The following is a 25265-nucleotide window of genomic DNA, read 5'->3' as shown; positions in this document are numbered from 1 at the left end:
TTTTTATTCCTCTCAAAAAACCTTTTTTCTCAGAATAAGAGATGTTCTTAATTTAGAAACACTCAAAAGAATGTGAAAATCAATCATACTCCTGACTAAAAATTTCTTATATGTTCTTTTAGTCTTTTCTGTTTTCCACAGACAAAAACCAACCAAAAAGTGACATGGGGAACAACGAAAACACACACCACAGTATATATCTTTGAAATATAAGTATACACATTTTAATTTATTTTTAAGAATATTTATATTTTAAAATCAGGACATTTATACGTATGCCTAAACAGCATGGCTGACACAGACCAAATCCACACTGGTAAGCTTCCAAGAACCATTTACTGTGCTGACAGTAGTGCTGGTGCAGGCAGACGGAGAATAAATAATAGTGCTTTGGGGAGCACAGTAGTGATTGATACATAGGGTAGGTAAAGAAGGAGCCTCATCGTGGACGCTACAGCATGCAGCTCCCAGTACTGATTGATATGTGCAAAGTTCCAGATCTCCATGACAGAAACGGCCCAACCCATCCAAACAGCCTCCCAACTTGGCTGGCAAGTGCAGAGGGTGGAGGAACTCAGGCACAGGGGGCACAGGGATGGGGAACTGGACCCAGAGAAAAACTGAAGAAGCAGAGTTCAGACAAGTACATGTGTTCACACACATACCCCCCCAGCACTGGCCTATATAACAAAACTGTACACAATTTAACAAAGGTGCTCCCAGCCTCCCTGTCACCTCTTTGGCAGTGAGTCAGGCCATCCCAACTTCTGACACACAGACATCTTCATCAGGAGGAAGGCTGTCCTGTGTGGTGGGGACAGGCCTTTAGGTGAGAGCAAAGCTACTGAAGCTATAGCATTAACTGAATATCCCTAAACAAAAAAAGGTGTTAATTGCTAATTATAAGTGTACAAGCCCAAAACTGCTTCATGTCCCATACCCCAAGCTTGGGCATAGTCAATCAATCATTTAACTACACAATGGTGAAGTAAAATAAGCCCTTGATCATGCTTTAGCAAGTACAATTACGGGGTAGGGAAAGAAATTAGGTTCCGTATGCTAAAATTTACACTTACTGCTATGAACTATGTTTTAATGTATTTCTTGAGTCAAAATAAAACCAAGTGTTTAAGGACGTACTAAGCTTATGATGGACTCTCATCTGTAACTCATTCACTTCTGTAAGTTAGGCCCATGGTAATGGGACCTGTCCAGGCTTTCAAGCACATCTAAACTGAAGAAACATTAAAGCCACCCCTGTATAATTAGGCACAGGGCATAGGAAACCTCAGCTGGATGACTGATCAGGGCTTCTCAGGACTGGATGTTGGTTGAATTGAGGATTCGAGAAGTAGCATCAGATTTGGAAGCCTTTGAAAGTTCTCGCTGTTGAAAAATAAATAACATCAGTGGCATTACTGTCCCCTCTCATGCATGCCCTGCCCTTGTAAGCACAGGTGAGTGTCAGCATACAGCCCAGCACAGGCTGTGTTAGGAACAAAAGGGGAGGGACTCTGAACACCTTAGTCACAGATTAAGCATGTGCACATATGCCCCTTGATTCCTTTCCTCAGCCAGTCCATTCTATTAAAACCTCACAGAAGAGAAATCCATTAGACTTCACAAAGTACTCTCTGAGTTGTCAAGCTAGGTAGGCAACAAGCTTTGGTCTTTTGAACCCTTTAGGAAACAATGGGCCAGAACATGTATCTACCAATCCCTGGGGCTGAGGGCCTTGTAACCTGCTGGTGATTTGATCTCATGCTGGAGCACATGGTATAGGAGCAGAAGACAGAGCAGGAATGACCACTGAGAAAGGACAGATGTTAGTAGAGGTTAGTCTACTGGCTTCAGTGCTGCCTGGTGGAGTCTACCAGCCATAGCAACCAAAACCAGAAGAATCTCCCTCGGCCTAGCCAGAGAGAAACAGATATTTATAAGCAGCAAGTGGGTGAAGTGGGCTTGGCTGAGCAAACAAAAGAGAAAGCTGGACTCTGTCCAGCAATCAGCTAGCCAGAGTGACAAATACCCACCTTCTTTCTATAGGTAGAACCACCTCTGTCAAGTAACTTGACAAAAGTAAAAGAATATAAAGCTAGCTTCAGTGCTCAAAATGAACAATAGCCTTGGGCAGCCGTCACATTCTCCATCACTGCAGCAAGAGAGTCAATGCCCTAGGCTTTAACTCAGTATCCCTCACAAAGGTGAGGGGCAGGCTCACCTCTCAACAGCTAGATACTGAGGGAAGACAGAACACATTGTTAAGGAAAGCGCACTGCAGTTAAGTGTTGGTAAATGTGGAGTACGTTACTAGGAGCTGAAGAGCATTGTGGGAAAAAATTACTTTCTTCCAGTGCCTCATATATGCTTTAGCAGCTCAATGTGGTAGAAAATAGGCAAAGGCAAAGAAATGAGCATTGGCTAGCTCAGAGTAGACAGAAAGGTGGCAGTTCAGCTCTGAGGGGTTAGTAAGACATATACTCCAGGAAGTAATCAGCACGCAGGCCAAGAACCTCATAGGCAGCACACAGCTGGGGCTCCCCTCCCCACGTGGTGGGGCCTCTATTCCTTGCAGCACATTGGAGGCCTTTAATGTCACAACTGGGGAGGGTGAAAGTTTTCTGTTGTGAAATAACATGATAAAAAAAACTTTGCCTGACTTTAGATGGGGCTGAGAATCCAATTCAAGTCTGAACAAGTTAATCAGCAGGTTAGTCAGTCTGTTGGGAACTTAAGCCAGATATTTATTATTTCTGAAGTCCGTATTAGGAATTCCTGCTTCCTTTGTTAAAAAAAGGTTTTATGATAGTACAGCTGAGATTATTGGTTAGTGTAGCCCTGTGCCCAGATGGGAATGAAGCCAGCAGATGACAGATCAGTCTGGAAAAGGGACATGGGACATGCAGGGGTTGCCATACAGACCTGAAGCCCAACAGTGGAGCTGTCAGAGAGGGATGGATCCTTTTAAGAACAAAGAATTGAGACAATTACCAAGAACTCCACCAAGAGAGCACCAGGGCAGTGATGAGAAGGTTCACCTCCTGCAGCCAGGGAGTGGTATTTCTTAAGCAGAAGGATCCAGGTTAAATGTCTGCTTGCTGCTGCCGTCTTTCTTCCTATACACCACCCTTAAACCACCCCCACCTCATGCCATGGTCAAGTCAGGAAAGGGATTCTCAGCCTCCAAAGAACTGTCCTAACTAATAGCCTGGGTGCCCTTGGGAAGATACCCACTCTGCCCCAACTGTGTGCTCCCCAGGGACTGGTAGATATTAGAAAAGGTGAATTACCGCAAACTCAGAATAGGTGCTGGCAACAGAATTAATGCTGAAGTTGCGCCGTGGGGGGGCCGAGGCAGGGTACCCACCGCTGAGGATGCTGCCATTGAGCTCCAGGTTCTCCTTGTTGGCTCCACGCTTGAGGCCACGGGGTGTTTTTTTCCCCGAACAGGTGGAAGTGGTGACTGGCTGTAGAGAAAAGAAAGATCGACCAATGTATCATCCTTATAATGACCACATACACAAATTATCAAAGGCTGATACCATCTTTATATTATTCGTGTGTCTGTAATCCTATACTTCTGGCCTTTTTTTTTTTTTTTTGCGGTACGCGGGCCTCTCACTGTTGTGGCCTCTCCCGTTGCGGAGCACAGGCTCTGGACGCGCAGGCTCAGCGGCCATGGCTCACGGGCCCAGCCGCTCCGCAGCATGTGGGATCTTCCTGGACCGGGGCACGAACCCGTGTCCCCTGCATTGGCAGGCGCACTCTCAACCACTGTGCCACCAGGGAAGCCCTGGCTTATTTATTTTTAAAATTTTTATCTTTTGGCCACGCCGTGCGGCATGTGGGATCTTATTCCCCAGCCAGGGATCAAACCCACGCCCCCTGCATTGGAAGCATGGCGTCCCAACCACTGGACCACCAGGGAAGTCCCTACTTTTGGTTTAAAAACATACAAATTCTTAATGATCTGCAGAACCCTTATCTTGAGCATAGTCTGTAAAATACCTGAAAGATTGAACACATTTTAGCACGCCCTCCTCACTCCCTCCTTGGGTGAGAGTACCTATCTGCATCTAGTTGTCCAGTGTCACTGGGCTGGAACCCACATGCAAGGACCTCGCTCAGTAGCAACTGAAGACCAGGCTTTGAACTGAGCCTATGGAGACTCTTCAGTTTCCCAGTCACATCCCAGTGCTTCTCGTGATACCGGACTGAGCTCAAAATGACCATTCTCTTCTCTCATTTAGTTTTTGACAGATTAGCTAGCTTACATCTGTCAACTTCCAGCATCTCAATGATAACCGAATCCAGGGATCTTAGAAACTGGAACAAGTTAGGTGGGGCCCTGTATGGCTGAACCATACTGAGTCCTTTTTGTCAGCTCCATCTTAGGCCTACAGTCCCATCCCCTCCCCTTCCTGCATGACTGAGCTTCAGCTTACAAGGAATGAGGCCAAGCCAGATAAGTTCCCTATCAACTTTGACCCTTGCCTTCATCTGATAAAAAAACTGGAAGAATGCCTTTTGCTGATGTAGATGATTAATGGTCTTGAGACCCTGGCAGGAGGAAAACCACCCAGTTCCTGTCACTACAGATGTGCTTCTCCCTAGTAGTCAGATTCTATTTTTAGCTTTGGCCCCCTTAAATCCCCCCGTATCTCTTTCGCGCTTGAGTGCAGCTGCAAATGCCTCTGGGTCACTGTCTGCCCGATCCTGCCTGTATGCAAGTTACCCACAATAAACTTCATAATTGCACTTTATGAAGCTGCCTGCTTTGTTTTTAGGCCTCAAAGTTCCTTCTCAGTCCAGAGGACAGTATTCAATCTCTCCACCTCCCAGCAATCCCCGAGTACATAGGTTGGGGCAGTGTCGGGGATGTGCTTGTACACAGAGCATACTAAATACTAACCTTGCTGCCAGAAGGTGGAAGGCGAGACACAGGGGAGCGGCAGACTGTCCCCGAAAAGACAGGCCGAATGCTGCTGTTGGCCGTAGCATTGGACACAGTGGTAGTGTTCAGCTAAGGAGAAGAACACAGATTATTACTTATTTATTTTTTTTTGCAGTACACGGGCCTCTCACTGTTGTGGCCTCTCCCGTTGCAGACAGAGCACAGGCTCTGGACGCGCAGGCTCAGCGGCCATGGCTCACGGGCCCAGCCGCTCCGCAGCATGTGGGATCTTCCCGGACCGGAGCTTGAACCCGTGTCCCTTGCATTGGCAGGTGGACTCTCAACCACTGTGCCACCAGGGAAGCCCGAACACAGATTATTGATGTGAGATGACGTGCTTAGCAGCCCATCCCTACACTACAGAGAGTGAGGGTGGGAAGCAGTCTAAGACAGTTTTTACGGTGAAGAGCTTTGAGGACACCTGTGAAAAGCGTTCAGTGTTCCATAAAATGGGACAACCATTTTGTTTCCAAAAGTTAAACAGACAACTATCATAAGATCCAGCCATATCATTCTTGGGTATTTACCCAAGAGAAATGAAAGCATATATCCATACAAAGACTTACATATAAATATTTATAGCAGCTTTATGTGTAGCAGCCAGATAACTAGAATTAAGCCAAATATCCATCAACACAGGCAACTAGATAAGCAAACTGTGGTATATACGTCCAATGGAATACTGTTTAACAATAAAAAGGGGTAACCTACTGATACATGCAACAACAGATGAAAAAAGTCAGACACAGAAGTATACATACTGTATGATTCTATTTATATAAAATGTTAGAAAATGCAAACTAATCAACAGTAACAGAGCAAAGCTGCAGTTGCCAGGAGCTAGTGGGAAGTGGGTGGGGGGAGGGAAATGGGTGGTAAGGGAAGCAAAGAGAAAACAAAGGGGCAAAAGGAAACTTTGGGTGTGATGGGTATGTTCATTGTCTTGATTGTGGTGAGGGTTTCACGGTGCATACATATATTACAGCTTATTAACGGGTACACTTTAAATATTATGTGTCTACTTTATTCAATAAAGCTGTAAGCTTTTTCTTTAATTGGAAAAACTCTAGGTGGATTAAAAACCTTAAATGGGATAGCAAGACTATTCAACTACAAGACACAAACTAGGAAATACAACACAGGAAAATATCTGTGTGCCTCAGGTCCTGGGTAGGTTATTTGCAACTACAAGCCATTAAGAAAACAGGTTGAAAACAGTTTTACTATATTGATATTAATAACTTTTTGTTCATCAACAAAACACCATAAAGAGTAAAAAGACAAGCTACAGGGACTTCCCTGGTGGCGCAGTGGTTAAGACTCTGAGCTACCAATGCAGGGGGCCTGGGTTCGATCCCTGGTTAGGGAACTAGATCCCACATGCATGCCGCAACTAAGAGTTCGCATGCCACAACTAAGGAGCCCACCTGCCATAACTAAGACCCGGCACAACCAAAAAAAAAAAGATAAGCTACAGAAGACACACACAAATGCTGGGAAAAGCTACTGTAACACAACTGACAAGGAAATAGCATCCAGAACATACAAAGAATTCCTATAAAATTTGCAAGAAAGAAACAAAATGTTCCAACAGAAAAACTGTCAAAAACTTCTCAGAATAGGAAATCCAGAAGGCTAATGAACATGGCAAAAGGTTCAACTTCATTAGTAATTAGGAAAATGCAAACTAAAAATATGAGACATTACTTCACACCCATCAGATGGGCAAAAATTGTAAAGTCTGAAAATATCACATGTTGGCAAAGATTGGAGCCAGCGTAGCACTCAGGCACTACCACTGGAAGTGTAAATTGTTATAACTGCTTTGGTATCACAGACTGAATGATCAGTGCAGCCAGCACTTGAGAAATGTTTGAATGCAGCACTCTTGAGATCATGGGCCATATCACTTAATCTTTGTGTTCTCAGCATCTAATAGAGAGAGTCTCAAACTTTTAATGAAAACAAACATTTTGGACTTCCCTGATGGCACAGTGGTTAAGGATCTGCCTGCCAATGCAGGGGACATGGGTTCAACCCCTGGTCCGCGAAGATCCCACATGCCACAGACCAACTAAGCCCGTGTGCCACAACTACTGAGCCCATGTGCCGCAGCTACTGAAGCCTGCACGCCTAGAGCCCATGCTCTGCAACAAGAGAAGCCACCACAATGAGAAGCCCGCACACCGCAATGAAGAGTAGCCCCTGCTCACCGCAACTAGAGAAAGCCCACACACAGCAACAAAGACCCAACAGAGCCAAAAAAAAAAAAAACCAAACCTTTTTTGCCCAACGCTTTCTAGAATTTTATAACACATATTTTTAAAATTTCGTCACATTATTTTCCTAATAAAAAATTAACTACCTAATATCAAACAATAGGGAACTAGTTTAGTAAATGACACTATGTCAAAAGAATAGAATATATAGCTAAGAATGAGCAAGAAAGTTTGATGCTATGAAAAAAAATCACACCAATACCGACTAGGGAAAAAGCAGAAATCAAAATTATATGTGATCTCTATTTTGTGAAAATACACTATTTTAAAAAGCTTTTTACAGAAGCAGGAAAAACACCAAATAGTCTCATTGGTTCTCCTGGAGTTACATTACAGGTGATTTTTTAAACATTTTATGTGTTATAAAATAATGAGTTGCAAGGGAAAAGGAAAATAATGCTCCACTTCATTTATTAAAGAAACGGTTTTAAAAAAACAAAGGAAGAAAGAAAGAAGGAAGGAAGGAAGGAAGAACTCCCTGATTTCCTGCTCTAGAGATTAAGGAGTATTAGGTATCCCCCTTGCCAAGCATGAAAGTCTTCTTTCACATAGTGCCATGGTCACTTGTTGGAATTACAGAATGAACCTCTGAAGGTTCTCATCATTACAAAATGTTGGCAGCTGCTGGCTCCCGAGTTTAATCTGGGACTCATCAAAGCTGGCCACTCCTTGACTGTCACTGTCAAGTCCCTACTCAGGATTGAACTGCAGAATTGCGTTCACACTGTCAAATGGACTCAACCTGGAAGGCTAGAAAAATTCTTTCCCATCTCTGCAGGACAGAAGGCAAGAGATGGACAGAGCCCTAGCCTCAAAAATGCCTCAGACATGGCAGTTCATGCAGCCTCGTGTTTATTACCTTGCGCACTTTGCCCGGCGTGCCAGGTGTCAGTCCTCGCCGCTTGTTGGGTGTTCGCGGAGTACTACCATAGAGCATCTCTGTCTCAGTTTGCTTCTTGTTCTTTAGTTGCTATGTGAAAGTCAGAAGCAAGAGTGACAAATCCCAGAAGGAGAACAGGTCTGGGATGGGGGCAGAGGCAGGGCCAGAAATCTAGTGCAAGTCTCTGCACCCAGAGCTAAAAAGAGCTGCCATGAACTACTCCTTATTCAACCAACCTAGAGCCCTGGCAGAGACTCTGGGCTGCTCACTCATGCTGTCTTCTCCTCCTCCCAAACTGGGTTCACTTACTCGTTCCTGCTTGGCTCTCTCTTTCTCCAGTCGGTGCATCTCCCACTGTTCTGTTACATACTCCATGAACTTCTGCCCATTCACCACAAATGCCTTTGAATGCTCCTGTTCCCACATTTCAATCCTTGCTTTCAACTCCTCTTCCAACTGAGACCAGAAACAAGGACATGTTAATTACTTCAAATTTTTGGTGTGAAGCCCAAAAGAAATGATTCTCCCGAAGAATGCCTCCTCCCTCCCCAAAGTATCATTAGCCTGACTTTAGGTAGCTGGACCCACGTGGGAACAGGTTGGAGCGGCCAGAAATCAGTCTTGGGATGGTTCGTTCATAATACACATGAAGGTGGGAAAAGGCGAGAACCCAGAGCCTGACCACTACAGTTTTGGCGCCCGAAGTTGGCGGCAGCACTGGGGTAGACCAGCAACGTTAAATACGCAGTGTACACTAGAGCGGCACTATCTGGTCCAATCTGGAATCTACCTCTTACTGGCTGTGAACAGGTAGGCAAGTTACTTAAGTTGTCAGTGCCTCAGTTTCCTCATCTGTAAAAATGGAATTAATAATACCAACCTCTTAAGGATGTTGTGACAATTAATAAATGGAAAGTACTTTGAAACAGTATATGGCACTTAATTCAATAAGTGTTAACTATTATTATTATTATTAAAATAGAGAATAGTAATGAAGTCCAAAGCACTTTCTCAAAAGGTTACAGGCTGAATTATCCCCTGACAAACTCATATGCTGAAGTCTTAATCCCCAGTACCTCAGAATGTGGCTTTACTGGGACACAGAGGTAATTAAGTTAAAATGAGGTCATCAGGGTGGGTCCTAATGCAACATGACTGGTAGCCGAATAAGAAAATGTGGACACGGACACACACAGAAGGAAGGCCACGTGCAGACACAGGGAGAAGACTACTATCTGGAGCCAGGACAGAGGCCTCGGAAGAAAGCAGCCCTGCTGACACCCGGGTCTCAGACTTCGAGCCTCCAGAATTGTGAGAAAGTGAATTTCTGTTGTTTAAACCACCCAGTCTCTGTTACTTTGTTATGGCAGCCCTAAAAAGCTAATAAAACTTGATATTCAGTTGCTTGTACTAGGTAGGCCCAGTATATACTTACTATCCTTTACCTAAGGAAAAACAATTCAAAGCAAGAGATATACAAAAAGTGAGGTTTTTGTAGCCAAGCACCAAAAACTCTTTCAGTAACAATATTACCTTAGGGAGTGTTTTTTGGAGCTTGGCTCGCTGCTTTTCTTCTTTTAGAAGATTTCCTCCACGATTTGTAAATCGACTTGGATCTGAAGCCTTTCTCTGTGAAAAATACATTTTAATTAGAGTGAACCCCGGACAGTCAGACCAGTCACTTCTGCTAAGAATCCTCACTCTCATAAACAGATACATATTTTTAGGGAGACTTCAGAGTTTTGCATTCCCATCCACTTTTAGCAGTGAGAAATCATGGCTTTCTAAGGCAGGGAGTGGGGTGTGAACACTCTGAGGCATATGCAAGATCATACACTGGGGTACAGGAAAACTAGTGTTTCCTTTTTAGTCTAAAAAGTAAGACAGGCTTTAATATTTAATGCATTTAATTTAAGGCTCCCTTCCTGGGTTCAGATGTCACCAATAGGAAATGGGGTATGCGGAAGGACAAGGGGGAGGTCTACACTCAGAGGGTTTGGTGGTGGTACCCCTACTTGGCCACTCACTTCCAGCATATTGAGACAATGCAGCTTAAATGTGCTCAGTTAAGGGGTTTATAGATAATCTGGTTTTTATTAAATTAACCCTCACAAAATGGACAAAAAATGTAAAATGTTAGGGTTCTTATTCTTTTTAACTTTTCTGTTTTTTGTTATTCTACAGTGTATACAGTATATCAGAACAGTAATATAAGTGTATAATTTGTAAATGTAAATTAGGTGAATACACTAAAAAACGGGACAGATAATCAGAAAAGTTTAGAAACAATCTTGACAATTTGGGGGCCAAACTGATAAATTCTATTTCCTTTCCAGACTGCTTGATTATAAGCAACAACTAAAAGGAATGGTAATTAGTTTCTTATTTTTTCTTAAATACTAGCATGTAAACAAGGGTCGCTTATTTGGCTCTTTACTGCCTTTATGTGTGTGTGTGTGTGTGTGTGTGTGTGCGCACACATGTTTTTTTTTTACACTGAAGTATAGTTGATTTCCAGTATAAGTCTCAGGTGTACAACACAGTGATTCACAATTTTTGAAGTTTATACTCCATTTATAGTTATTATAAAATATTAGCTACATTCCATGCTGTACAATATATCCTCGTAGCTTATTTATTTTATACATAATAGTATGTACTTCTTAAACCCCTACCCCTTTATTGCCCCTCCCCCCGGTAACCATTAGTCTGTTCTCTGTATCTGTGAGTCTGTTTCTTTTTTGTTATATTCACTAGTTTTATTTTCTAGATTCCACATATAAGTGGTATCATACAATATTTGCCTTTCTCTGAGTTATTTCACTAAGCATAATACCCTATAGATCCATCCATGTTGTTGCAAAAGGCAAAATTTAATTCTTGTTTATGGCTGAGCTCTTCACTGACTTTTATTACTCCTTGCTTTCAACCAGAAGTAAGAGGTAACTGAGGACTAGAACACTTGCTCTTAAACAGCTGTGAGCTCTCACAGTTTTTTCCACTTCTGAGTCCTAGTTTCTTGCCTGGAAACTTGAAGGAGTTAAACTCCGGATTCTCTAAAGGCCTGTTCAAGCTCTAATAGGACCAGTATGAACCTGAGAGTGAGTCTCCTTGAATTTCGTGCCCAAGGTGCCTCACTTGCCTCGTCCTAGTCCCAGTTCTGAGCTCTAAAATGCTCTAAGGGAATCGACTCGTGCTAAGTCTATCAAAACAAAAGGAATTCAGAGTACACAAATGTGCCCCAAATACCCAGGCAATTTTCTAATAACAAAAGTTGGAAGAGTACAGAATGTTAGTTGCCTGCCTCAACATCCATTTTTCTCTCCTTCCTTAGTAACAGAGCCTGAATTTATCTGCGATAGTGATTCTCCCAGCCTCGCCAGTAGTTGGTGTGGCATTTAAGCAGAAGTGCTGTGAAAAGAGCCTGGGAAAACCTCTTAGAGGGGGTGGAGGGGCAATGCCTTCTGTGTTCCCTCCTCCACCACACTGACTGAAACGCTATGGTGGGAGCTCTAGAACCACCCTGGACCGGAAGATAAGATCCACCCTTTAGTGGTAAAGGAGCTATGAGCTGGAGAAGCCTGGGACCCCCTGACTGTGGAATAGCCATACCTGCCTTGCACTGCCTACCTTTAGACTTCCTTTATGCAAGAAACTTCAACCTTATTGAAGGCATTAATTTTGGGGTTTTCTCTTACATGTTTCTGCATATAAGCTTGACAAATACAGATGGGTTAGCAGTAGTTTACAGACTTAATGATAAAGATGGTATTAGAAACCTGGTCAAGAGCAAAGGAAACAGGCCTCTGACTCTATACAGGGGACGCTTTCTTAACACTTCACTGTACTCTAAGGAAAACAGACAAAAACTAAGGCAGTACCTCGAACTCTAAGAAAAGCTTCCAGCTTTCTTCCCACTTCTGGACACCTTCAAAGAGTTCTTTGTGAACCTCATAGTAGTTTCTTAACTGCACAATCTCGGCATCATGGAGCTGAAGCAGATTTTCTGTATAGTCCTCTGCAAGATATAGGCCCAGTAATTTTAAAAAATCCCTCTAGTGTTTAGTATCCCAATTTATACTAATCCTTCATCCCCCTAAAATGGAAACAGAATTTTCTTCCTTACAGTAAAAATGACACACGAGTAAGTGTATGTTGTGGATAATAAAAGCCAGGTTTGTCCCAATCAGGCTGGTGGGACTAGAGACTAAGGGACTAGGGTGTGGACTAAAAGGACTAAGATTCTCAAAACTCTGTCATCTCTTGCCTTGTCTTAGGTTTCTTTCATATTCTTCCTTTCCACCCTGCCCAACAGAGGGCTGAGTCACAGAAAATGTCCAAAAATGTTGAATTTAGTAAAGATGGCTTCATCTTTATATTCAGTTCAGGTCAGACTAGAATTCCATTGGGCCCTGGGGTCATACCTCGTGGGCTCAAATGTGGGCTCTGCCATTTACCTATTGTGTGTCTCTGGGTTAAGTTGTTCAACATTTATGTGCCTCAGTGTCCTCATCTCTTGACATGAGAATTAAGTCAGATAATCCTGTTAAGAGTTTGACATTGCGCCTGGCACAGAGTAAGCTCCTGCTAAACTTGAGCTTCACAACTACATGCTACAGAGATATTCTGCTTCAGAAACCAAGAGATCCCTTATTTCCCAATAGCATTTGCAAATGCTTATTTGAACAGGAATGGCAGTTTATGCTGAATGGCCTGGAAAGGTAGCAATGTCTGTTCAGTAGAGGAAATACTTCCCAGTGAATGTCTGCACTTGTAAAAGACAAGTGAGCAGGCCACATGAAGAGCGACACTTCTGTACGAACCAGAATAGTAAGGGGCAAAAGCTTGTCTCTGCTCCTGGCTATAAAAACACTGGTCCCAGTACTGAGCCAGCTCCACTCGTATTGCCTCAATCACTTTCTTCATGTTTTGCATTTTCAGTTCTTCCAACCGATCCACTTCTAATTGCAGCTGAAACAAAGAGACCTGTTAAAAGTGCTTGTCATACTTGTATATTCACGTAGGTTTGCAAAATATTTTCCCCCTTTTTAATAAAATTACAATACAAAACCACAGAGGTAAGTCAACACTCTTTATAACGATGATATCATAGGAGCCAGAAATCTAAGAAACATACGCGAAAGATAAAAGATGAGCAGGCTACTGCCACTCTTTTCTGACGCTTGTCTTAAAAACAGGCTCACTCAAGGCAGAAGCTGGTAAAGACATCAGACTTGACACCAAAATGCTGACCCAGCGCCCTTTGGGTTTCTTACCGCTTTCCGGACCTTGGCCTTTGACCCAGTCATAACTGTGGCCACAGCTTCTCTCTCTTCTGCAGGTATTTGCAACCTATCCCAGAGTTCTCGTATCTGAGCACGCAGCCCCTCACACACTGCTTCGTTTTGTGATTTTCGCATTTCCAGCTGTAGCAAGGAAAGCCAGTGGTTATAGCAAAGACAGCAGCACAGAGAAAACTGGCCCTCTGGCCTCCTACAGAGACACATCTGTACCCACATGGAGAAGAAGCACTTTTACAAGACTGTGAAGAGGTGTGTTTTCATGACTTCTGAAAACAAACTGTAAGGCTGTCATTATGGTAGGATCTCAGACCCCAAGAATTAGGATTCAAATTTTTAATTAAAAAAAATTTTGGGGGGGCTTCCCTGGTGGCACAGTGGTTGAGAGTCCGCCTGCCGATGCAGGGGACATGAGTTCGTGCCCTGGTCCAGGAAGATCCCACATGCCGCAGAGCGGCTAGGCCCGTGAGCCATGGCCGCTGAGCCTGCACGTCCGGAGCCTGTGCTCCGCAACGGGAGAGGCCACAACAGTGAGAGGCCCACGTACAGCAAAAAAAAAAAAAAAAAAAAAAAAATTTCAATTAAACACTAAGCTAATTCAAATGACTATTATTATTTCATCCAAAAACCTCAATTTCAGGGGATTTCCCTCATGGTCCAGTGGGTAAGACTCCCTGCTCCCAATGTAGGGGGCCAGGGTTCGATCCCTGGTCAGGAAACTAGATCCCGCATGCATGCCGCAACTGAGAGTCCACATGCTGCAACTAAGGAATCCACAGGCCGCAACTAAAAAAGATCCTGCGTGCCACAACAAAGACCCAGTGCAGCCTAAATGAATGAATGAATAAACATTTAAAAAAAAACTCAATTTCACATTCTCAGAGCTATATATAAATTAAGGGTTTTGTTTAAAAAAAATCAAGGTTGTGTTTCAAATAATACTATTGTCTTTTTTTATTTGGCTGCATTGGGTCTTCATTGCTGCATGCAGGCTTTCTCTAGTTGCGGCTAGAGGGAGCTACTCTTCATTGCAGTGCGAGGGCTTCTCATTGTGGTGGCTTCTCTTGTTGCGGAGCATAGTCTCTAGGCGCGCAGGCTCAGTAGTTGTGGCTGGCAGGCTCTAGAGCGCAGGCTCAGTACTTGTGGCGCATGAGCTCAGTTGCTCCACGGTACGTAGGATCTTCCCGGACCAGGGATCGAACCCGTGTCCCCAGCACTGGCAGGTGGATTCCTAACCACTGGGCCACCAGGGAAGCCCTATCTCATTATCTTAAAGGAAAAAGCTGCAGTTTTCTCAGATTGCTGGATACTATGGAGATCCCAGGCCATAATTTGAGTAGACATTACCTGCTGTAGCAACTTCTGTAGTGTTGCAATATTTTCCAAAGATAAACAAAAGGCATCTTCATCTTCACAGACCACATCTCTTTCAAAGCTTGTGTCTGGTGTGTGTTCTAATTCTTCCATACACAGTATGATCTGTCTCTTTATTCTGACGAACTCCTCATGCCTAGATGCCTATTAAAAAAAAAAAAAGATTACAAGATACCTAGAGGAAAGTCAAATGACTTTTAGGAACTATGAATGTAAGCACACCTTTGTTTCCCTCAGAGTTGCCACGTGTTGTCTAAACTGGCTCAGCTCTTCTAAGCTGGGAACTGAGGTGCTGTCAATGTCATAGTGGGGCGTGCAAAGAATTTCACACAGTTCTTGATCTTGTTCTTGAAGTAGTTTCAGTTCTTGTTTTCTCTCCTTTTTCTGTTTTCTCATCAGTTCTACCTGAGTGCGCAAATCCTTTTCTAGCTGCAAGATGGTCGTCTCTCCTTCTTCCTATATGAGACAATGTACTATTGTGTTAAGGTTCCAAGCGGATTTCTTCAAAGGAAGAGAAGACAACGAAAGAGGACTAGGATGACAGACTTTTAGTTAAACTTACAAATAAATCAACTTACAGCTAACAGAATATGGCACAAAGAGGGTCCCCTAACAAAGGTCCCCAGTAAGGAAAGGTACCAGGGCACTTTTACAAGAGGTAAAAATTGGTTGAAAAGCTTATTTTGAATTAGCTACAGGGTAGTATATTTAGCTCCTAACTAAATGTTTACCCCAATAATCCTAAACATCACTCAACCAATAAAAATCAATTTAGTACTCCTTGCTCTACTCCTAACTGATAAGCAGGAGAAAAAACAAGTGGCAGTTATGTCCTATAAATTTTATTCAACATTGGTGAACTAAGAACTGTCATATAATTTAAGGGAGATGTACCACTGTATATCTAACTTCTCACCCAATTTCATATTGAAAATTAAAAAAAAAAGACTAAAGAAACTATTTGTCCAAAATCAATGATATTTATGCCATTTGTGTTGATTTCAGGAAGCTCTACTGATGTCACAGTCTGCCTGACTGTTCTTGGCTACCAGAAATGAATTAGCCTTAACCCTTTAGACAGTCTCCTCCTCCTAGGCTGACTCCACTGAGATACCCAGGCAGTTCTTTCTGTAACAGGGAGAGGGACCTGAGACCTTATTGGTACCACATTAGCCACTGTGTGCTGTCCTTGCACCCACATCTATTCTAATTACCTTCCCAATCTCCACGTTTGTCTTCATTTTTATGATCCCAACACTGTTTTTACCAGTTCTAACCAGGGATATGTTTTGGGGTCCCTCTGTCATTCATGTCATGCTTGCTGGTGTCCTCATTTAAGTCCGATTTGTGCTGGACCACAGGACAGCAACCTCTCAGCAAGGTACACAGATAAACATGGCATGCCCTGAATTTGACTATGCTCTCTTGATATTCCAGCTGTGGAGACATCTCTTCTCAAGTGGCCATTCTGGCTAGTTCAGTGATTTGTAGCTTTCGGGTATGAAAAAATCCACAGAGGCAGGTTTTTTGGGTAACTTTTCCTTATATCACTAGTCACTTTTGTATCCTAAGTAGTTCTCTTCATTTTCTTTCAAAGAAAGAATGGAATGATATCATCTATGCCTAGCTCAGAGTTCAAAAAAATTTTTGTGTCCTACAAATTGATAGAGGCTTGTTTTTGATTAAAACATTTCAACACTTAGCTGCTTCACCTCTCAACAGGGCAACTCTTCACATAAGTGAAAACTGCTTTGCTGGAACCAAGTAACTAGGCAGCACATTTTTCCCATTTCTCATGTCCAGTATCAGCCCTACAAGGAAACTTTCCACCTGTAGCCCCAAATCAAAGTTCTTCCCTAAATCTCAGACCCAGGCAGGATCGATCCCCTGACACCCTGCCATGTACCTGAAATGGCTCGACATGTAGCTCACTGCACAGAGTGTTCAGCTCTTTTTGGCAGATGGCTATGCTTTTGATGAGCCTTTCCTTCAGGCTTTCCTCTTCAGCAATCATCATATCCAGGAGGTCCTACGAGAGATGAAACAGTCCCATAAAAGTTTTGGGTGTTTTCCCCATTGGCCTCAAACAACGAACAACACCAAAACCCTCATAATTTCAAATTTTAAAGGAAGAACTTAAACAAAACCAGGACTTCCCTGGCGGTCCAGTGGTTAAGATTCTGTGCTCCCAATGCAGGGGGCACAGGTTCAATCCCTGGTTGGGGAACTAGGATCCTATATGCTGCACGGCGCGGCCAAAACAAACAAACAAAAAACCAGGAGGAGCCTGTGACATCCTAGTGTCACTTCTATATGCTATCTTAGATGAGACACCAACATCCTTACCCCTGTCCCACTACAAAGAGATCAGTATTACTCAACTCACCTTGATATGCTTCTTTACAACCTCAGTTCTTTGTAACCGCTGGTCCTCTGGAATCCCAATCAATTCCCATATTTCCCGAAGGTGATTCAGGGCTTTCTGTAGACATACTATGGACTCCTCTGCCAGCACCTCACTAAAAAGCAAAAGAGAACCAGCTACATGAGCCACTGCCTCCAGACTAAAAGCAGTATTTACAGAAACTAAACAAACTAGTTTCGCAGTGGGCTCAAGGATAAAACAAATTGAAAACAAGCATTCAGCTTAACTCATCTTGAACACTCCCCTATCCTTCTGCCTCCAAACACCAAAACACTGGCAAAGCAAAATCCAGTATCATATTATCAATTCAGTGTGGAAATTCAATCTTCTGAATAATACTCAGAATCTGGACTTTGATCAATGATTCTACCTATGGCAGTACAATACAGAATTTTAAATGCTTTTATTAAAGAAAAAACAAACAAAAATGTCAGGTCCTATAAAATAGCTGGCAATTTAGTTACTCATTTTTTTCCCTTCCTGTTTTTCTAAGCTATAATTGACATATATAGCACTGTATAAGTTTAAGGTGTACAGCATATGATTTGATTTACATACATCATGAAGTAATTATCACAATAAGTTTAGTAAACATCCATCATCTCATATAGGTACAAAATTAAAGAAATAGAAAAAAAATTTTTTTGCCTGTGATGAGAACTCATAGGGTTTACTCTCTTAACAACTTTCATAAATAACATACAGTGGTGCTGGGACTTCCCTGGTGGTCCAGTGGATAAGGCTCGGCGCTCCCAGTGCAGGGGGCCCAGGTCAGGGAACTAGATCCCAAGTGCATGCCGCAGCTAGGAGTCCACATGCTGCAACTAAAGATCCTGCATGCCTCAAGAAGACCCGGCGCAGCCATCCATAAATAAATAAAATAAATAAGTATTTTTAAAAATACAGTGGTGCTAATTATATTTATCATGTTCTATATTACATCCCTAGTACTTATTTATCTTAAAACTGATTCCTTATAACCTTTTCACTGCCCTCATCCAATTCCCCACCCCCAGCCTCTACCTAAGACTCTAATCTCTTTTTCTATGAGTTTGTTTGTTTTTGAAATATAACTGACCTATAACACTATGTTAGTTCCTGTTACAGAACACAGTGATTTGATATTTCTATACATTTCAAACTGATCACAATAAGTCTAGCTATGATATGGCACCATACAAAGATATTACATAGTTATTGACTATATTCCCCACACTGTACATTTCATACCTGTGATGCATTTATTTTGTAACTGGTAGTTTGTATTTCTTAATCTGCCTCACCTATTTCTTTCCTCCCCCTACCCCCCCCGACCCCTCTTGGCAAATTCCTGTTTGTTCTCTGTTATCTATAACTGTGTTTACATTTTATTATGTTTGTTCATTTGTTTATCTTTTTAAATTCCACATATAAGTGAAATTACATGGTATTTGTCTATCTCTGTCTGACTTATTTCACTTAGCATAATGTCCTGTAAGTCCATCCATGTTGTCACAAATGGCAATAATTCATTCTTTTTTTATGGCTGAGTAATATTCCAGTGTGTGTGCATGCACACACACATACATACATACACACACAAACATACACACATATTCTTTATCCATTCATCTACTGATGGGCACTTAGGTTGCTTCCATATCTTGGATGCTGCAATGAACATAGAGGTGCACATATCTTTTCGAATTAAGTGTTTTGTTTTCTTTGGATAAATACTCAGGAGTGGAATTGATAGATCATATGGTAGTTCTATTTCTAATTTTTTTTTTTTTTTTGCGGTATGCAGGCCTCTCACTGTTGTGGTCTCTCCCGTTGCGGAGCATAGGCTCCGGACGCGCAGGCTCAGCGGCCATGGCTCATGGGCCCAGCCGCTCCGCAGCATGTGGGATCTTCCCGGACCGGGGCACGAACCCATGTCCCCTGCATCAGCAGGCGGACTCTCAGCCACCGCGCCACCAGGGAAGCCCCTATTTCTAATTTTTTGAGGAATCTCCATACTGTTTTCCATAGTGGCTACTCCAATTTATATCCCCACCAACAGTGCACAAGCGTTCCCTTTTCTCCACATCCTCACCAATACGCGTTATCTGTTGTCTTTAATAATAGTCATTCTGACAGTTGTGAGGTGATTATCTCATCGTCGTTTTGATTTGCATTTCCATTTTGATTAGTGATGTTAAGCATCTTTTCATGTGCCTGTTGACTATCTGTATGTCTTCCTTGGAAAAATGTCTATTCAGATCCTCTGCCCATTTTTTAATCAGGTTGCTTGTTCTTCTCAATGTTGAGTTGTGTAAGTTCTCTGTATATTTTGGAATATTAACCCCTTCTCAGATATTTTCAAATATCTTCTCCCATTCAGTAGGTGGCCTTGTTGTTGTTCTTAAATTACAACTATTAATTTATAGAATGACTAAAAGTTAAAAAATAATCAGGTGTTGGTGAGTATACAGAAAAGCCAGAACTTTCGTATACTACTGCTTGGAGTGTGAACTGGTACAACCACTTTGAAAACTGTTGGCAGTATCTGCTAAAGCTGAACCCAGCAGTTCCATGTCTACATATGTAGAAATGCACACATATGTACCAAATGTGTGTACCAGAATGATCAAAGCAGCACTACTCATAATATCATAAAGGTAGAAACAACCTAGATGTCCATCAACAGAATAGAGAAACAGTACATTCCTACCATGGAATAATACAGCAATGAATAAAAAAACATGGGTGAATCTCAGAAACATCATGTTGAACTATGCTAAATGAAAGAGGTCAAATGCAAAAAGACTACATACTATATGATTCTACCTTATGAAATTTTAGAAAAGGCAAAACTATAATGAAAGAAAGCAAATGAACTGCCTGGAATCGGGGCAGGGGATCAACTGCAAAGGGGCATACGGCAGCTATTTTTAGGGTGACAGAATGGTTCTAGATCTTAATGGTGATGGTGATTACATAACTATACACAGTGACCAAAATTCAAACTGTACACGTAAAATGAGTCAATTTTACTGTATGTAAATTATACCTCAAATCTTAAAGAAAAAAAAAAAGGGAGGTAAAAGAAACAACTAAGATGGAAAAACAGAACAAAAAGTTGAGGAAGAAGAGGAAAAACAGCCAGATAAGCAAGCATCTATCACTACATGATTCCAATTATACAAAGTTCAAAAACAGGCAGAACTAAGCTTTGCTTTGAGAAGTCACTTCCCTGGTGGTCCAGTGAGTAAGACTCCACGCTCCCAGTGCAGAGGGGCTGGGTTCGATCCCTGATCAGGGATCTAGATCCCACACGCATGCTGCAACTAAGAGTTCGCGTGTCGCAACTAAAGATCCTGTGTGCCGCAATTAAGATCTTGTGCGGCCTAAATAAATATTAAGGGGAAGGAAAAAAAAAAAGACAGCCAGAATCTCACCCCTCCCCACTTCTGCCTTTACCTCCCTGGTCCAGGTCACCACTATCATCTCTTCATCTGTACCACTACCCTGGTCTTTTAACTGGTCTCCCTGCTTCTGCCTTGGCCTCCTTACGCTTATTGTGTGCACAGAAGCCACAAGCCTCCATGCCCTCAAAATCCTCCAGTGATTCCTTATCTTAGAGGAAAAGCTTCTGCCTTTATAAAGGCCTCCAGAGCCCTTTAATCTACTCCAGTCACACTGGACTCCTTGCTCTTTCGGGAACCCACCGGGCACTATCCTACCTCAGGCACTGGTATTTGCTATTCCCTCAACCTAGACTGTCTTCCCCTAGGTGTCCCATGGCTTGCCCCTTGCCGCCTTTAGATCTTTTCTCAAAGATCACCTTCTCAGGGAGGCCTTTCCTGACCAATCTCTTTAACACTGCAACTCCCCTTTCCCACACCTTCAGTACTTATCCCCTTTCTCTGCTTGATTTCTCTCCATAGCACTTATTACCATTTAATGTAAAATTTGCTTATTACCTTTTTATTTTGTTATTAAAATGTAACCTCTAAAGGGCAAGGATGTCAGTTGTGTTCACTGCTGAATCCCCAACACTTAGAATGGTGTCTTATATATAATAAACATTCAAGAAGAATTTTTGAATAAGGATGTTTCAAAAAAGCTGTATGATCTTACAACACCTGAGTGCAGTCACTGTGAATAATAATTATCATGGTATACTACTCAATCTACAGATCTAATGTGATCCCTATCAAATTATCCAGGACATTTTTCACAGAAATAGAACAAATAATCCTAAAATTTATGTGGAACCATAAAAGACCCAGAATTGCCAAAGCAATCCTGAGGAAAAAGAACAAAGCAGGAGGCATAACCCTCCCAGACTTCAGACAATACTACAAAGCTACAGTAATCAAAACAGCATGGTACTGGCAAAAAAACAGACATTTGGATAAATGGAACAGAATACAGTGCCCAGAGATAAACCCATACACCTATGGACAATTAATCTTTGACAAAGGAGGCAAGAATACACAATGGGGAAAAGACAGTCTCTTCAGCAAGCAGTGTTAGGAAAGCTGGACAGCAAGTCATGACACCATAAAACTCCTAGATGAGAACATAAGCAAAACATTCTCCTACATAAATTGTACCACTGTTTTCTTAGGTCAGTCTCCCAAGGCAATAGAAATAAAAACAAAAATAAACAAATGGGACCTAATCAAACCTACAGGCTGTTGCACAGCAAAGGAAACCATAAAAAAATGAAGACAACCTACAGAATGGGAGAAAACATTTGCAAACGATGCAACAGGTAAGGGCTTCATCTCCAAAATATACCAACAGCTCATACAATTCAACAACAAAAAAACCAAACAACCCAATCGAAAAATGGGCAGAAGACCTTAACAGACATTTCTCCAAAGAAGACATACAGATGGCCAGCAGGCACGTGAAAAGATGCTCAACATCACTAATTATTAGAGAAATGCAAATCAAAACTACAGTGAGGTACCACCTCACATTGGTCAGAATGGCCATCATAAAAAGTCTACAAATAACAAATGCTGGAGAGGGTGTGGAGAAAAGGGAAACCTCCTACACTATTGGTGGGAATGTAAGTTGGTGCAGCCACGATGGAAAACAGTGTGGAGGTTCCTCAAAAAACTAAAAACAGAGTTGCCATATGATCCAGCAATTCCACTCCTGGGGCATACACCCAGACTAACTATAATTTGAAAAAATACATGCACCCCTATGTTCACAGCAGCACTACTTACAATAGCTAAGACATGGAAACAACCTAAATGTCCATTGACAGATGAATGGATAAAGAAGATGTGGGGCTTCCCTGGTGGTGCAGTGGTTAAGAATCCGCCTGCCAATGCAGGAGACACGGGTTCGATCCCTGGTCTGGGAAGATGCCACATGCCACAGAGCAACTAAGCCGGTACGCCACAACTACTGAACCTGCGCTCTAAAGCCCGTGAGCCGCAACTACTGAAGCCTGTGGGCCTGCAGCCATGCTCCACAACGAGAAGACACCACCATGAGAAGCCCACGCACCACAATATAAGAGTAGCCCCCGCTCGCCACAACTAGAGAAAGCCCACGCGAAGCAACGAGGACCCAACACAGCCAAAAATAAATGAATAAATAAAATTTTAAAATAATAATAAATAAATAAAATAGTGTTTAAAAAAAAGAATAGGGGCTTCCCTGGTGGTGCAGTGGTTGAGAGTCTGCCTGCCGATGCAGGGGACACGGGTTCGTGCCCCGGTCTGGGAAGATCCCACATGCCGCGGAGCAGCTGGGCCCGTGAGCCATGGCCGCTGAGCCTGCACATCCGGAGCCTGTGCTCCCTGACGGGAGAGGCCACGGCAGTAGGAGGCCCGCATACCACAAAGAAAAAGAATATATATGTGTATAACTGAATCACTTTGCTGTACAGCATACATTAAACACAACATTGTAAATTTCAATAAGACTTTAAAAATAAAAGCATAAAAAATGTTACAAAAATAATCATCATGGTACAATTATGTAGTGCCTTTCTAAACGGTTTCAGGTAATCCCCTAAAAGGTGCAAACTTGAGACTTTTTTCTTAATACATCACTGAAAAATTGAGGGTGCTTACAAGAATACCATCCAAGAATACAGAGGTTGAAAAGGGGGCCAATTTTTCCAGTCTCCTGAACTTAAGTCACTAGACTGGAAGATATCCCAAATGACCCTCTAAATGATTTCCTACCTTCTGGCAGCATTCTACTGATACACTGTCCTATTTTTTCCTAAACAGCCCTCCAGAGAAGCTTTGTTAAGCTCCTCTGTACAACCTGCTTCAGAAATCGATAGCCAATAGTCAATTCAGTGACCATTCTGGTTATCATGTTCCTCAGGCATACTTCTCACAGTCCTCTCTATTTATTTATTTATTTTTATTTTTATTTTTTTGCGATACGCGGGCCTCTCACTGCTGCGGCCTCTCCCGCTGCGGAGCACAGGCTCCGGACGCGCAGGCCCAGCGGCCATGGCCCACGGGCCCAGCCGCTCCGCAGCACGCGGGGTCCTCCCGAACCGGGGCACGAACCCGCGTCCCCTGCATCGGCAGGCGGACTCCCAACCACTGCGCCACCAGGGAAGCCCCACAGTCCTCTCTAAATATGAATACCTGAAATCCAGATTACCTGAAAGTCTGGTTTTGTTAGTAGAGTAATTCCAGTTGCTCTTTTAAAGCCTAATTATATCTGTCAGCCTGGAACCAAAGTTAATTGATAACTTTTCCTCCCTCTTCATTTACTTTCTTGAAAGCAGTAGATGCCTGAACAATCCAAAAACTGTTAATGGACTTGGAGTAAGAGTTTCCTGTAAAATGTCATTTAAAATTTTACTAGTCCTCAAAATGCGTCATTAGCTGAAACGCACAGCAGCTTAAATGTGCTTTTATATAAGATATTTGTAATCCACAACCTTACACCTGAGATCTGTTTTTCCAATGGTACCAGTGATTTGTACTACATTCCCATTCTCACGAGGGCAAGCATTTGAAAAAGAACGGTCGGAATTAGTAATCATGGAAAGAGGAAACTTACAAAGCCATACATCAATCAGTTTGACTAATAACTATAAATTATTTAATAATGAATCATCACAATGCTTCACCCACTACTTATAGAAAATAAGGTTAACAATCTGCATCGCTTTTAACACAAAAGTCCTATGCACCAGCATTATTTTTATTTTAGAGATGAGCAAACTGACAGTCAACATTTTTGCCCAAAGTCATAGGCTGGTAGGTGGCAGTGTGGTGCATCTGGTCCCAATTTCAATTCGGACACTCCTTTCCCAGCACTGCCTGAGAAGTTGTTAAAACGATGGGAAAAAAATTCCTTTATCGGAGTTTTTCAACTTGCAAGAAAACCAAGCTATCTTTCCAATTCAAGTAAAGTGTTAACACTGCAACCCAGATACATCGAAAAGCAACGATAAACTAAAAACTGCACGTCTTTATTTAAAGAAAAACTAGAAACACTGACCATAAAAGACTCAGGACTTAGAACAAGCCGTCGGTGCCAAGCAGCAGCACCTGAGACGCTTTGCTGGCGGAGAGGGTGGGGCTCGCGGACGCCAGCTCTGACCGCCCCGCACCGGGTGCGCCGCGGGCCCGCCTGGCCTCCCGCCGCTTCTCCCGGGCACCTGCGCTCGGCCCGCACCCGGGCGTCGGGGCCTGCGGGAGCCCGCGGCCCCGGGGAAGGCGCGCGTCAGGTCTGGCCTCCACCCCGCCAAGGGCCCGCGGCCCGTGCACCGGCTCGCCATTTCCCAACCGTGGCTGGCTTCTTCCAGCCTCACTCGGGCGCCGGTTAACGAGACACCCCGGCCCACGGCCTAAGGCGGCCTTTCGGACTCCGCCCAGCCCCGCCACCGCCCCGCACCCGGGACCGGCACCGGCACCGATCCCTCCCACGCCCCCTCGACTCCCCCACAACCCGCACCTTCTCCTCATGGTGGACGCTCCAAGCGAGCGGGCGTCGAGGCCCCGACCCTCTCCACGCGGGCCCGAGCGCAGCAACCACCCGCAAGCACCGGCGGTCTCACTCCCGGTAGCCGTTCCGCGAGCCGTTAGGC

The 25265-nt window shown here is 43.1% G+C and overlaps 2 protein-coding genes across 7 annotated transcripts in view; one reads left to right on the top strand and one right to left on the bottom strand.

Moving 5' to 3' along the window:
• The window catches only part of RCCD1 (RCC1 domain containing 1), a 48014-nt gene extending 26164 nt beyond the window's left edge, over positions 1 to 21850 (top strand). Inside the window, exon 7 of one of the 3 annotated variants that reach the window (XM_073799864.1) lies at positions 18999 to 21850. In XM_073799864.1, coding sequence (XP_073655965.1) covers positions 18999 to 19189 — 191 coding nt within the window. In that variant the 3' untranslated portion in view covers positions 19190 to 21850. Of the gene's footprint in view, positions 1 to 5069; positions 13184 to 13539; positions 14000 to 18998 lie in introns of those variants that run through there. The other 2 variants (XM_073799867.1, XM_073799866.1) reach the window with 2 other exon arrangements.
• Positions 198 to 25265, bottom strand: PRC1 (protein regulator of cytokinesis 1). 4 transcript variants are annotated; one of them, XM_033852152.2, is made up of 15 exons: positions 25133 to 25265; positions 17174 to 17306; positions 16694 to 16816; positions 15010 to 15243; positions 14761 to 14931; positions 13390 to 13539; positions 12937 to 13084; positions 11995 to 12131; positions 9647 to 9742; positions 8423 to 8569; positions 8093 to 8203; positions 4913 to 5023; positions 3291 to 3467; positions 2923 to 2961; positions 198 to 1386 (listed from the first exon to the last, which is right to left on the bottom strand). In XM_033852152.2, the coding sequence occupies exons 1-15, from the start codon at positions 25141 to 25143 to the stop codon at positions 1315 to 1317; spliced, it is 1860 nt and encodes a 619-aa protein (XP_033708043.1). In that variant the 5' UTR covers positions 25144 to 25265; the 3' UTR covers positions 198 to 1314. The 4 variants fall into 4 exon arrangements, with proteins under 4 accessions (XP_033708043.1, XP_019801279.1, XP_019801282.1 ...); XM_019945720.3 differs by lacking the exon at positions 2923 to 2961; XM_019945723.3 differs by lacking the exon at positions 2923 to 2961 and having other exon boundaries at positions 3368 to 3467.

This window comes from Tursiops truncatus, chromosome 2 (genome assembly GCF_011762595.2).
Source record: "Tursiops truncatus isolate mTurTru1 chromosome 2, mTurTru1.mat.Y, whole genome shotgun sequence".
NCBI lineage: Eukaryota > Metazoa > Chordata > Mammalia > Artiodactyla > Delphinidae > Tursiops > Tursiops truncatus.
The sequence above is the reverse complement of the archived record's forward strand: the minus strand, read 5'-3'. Positions and strand labels throughout refer to the sequence as shown.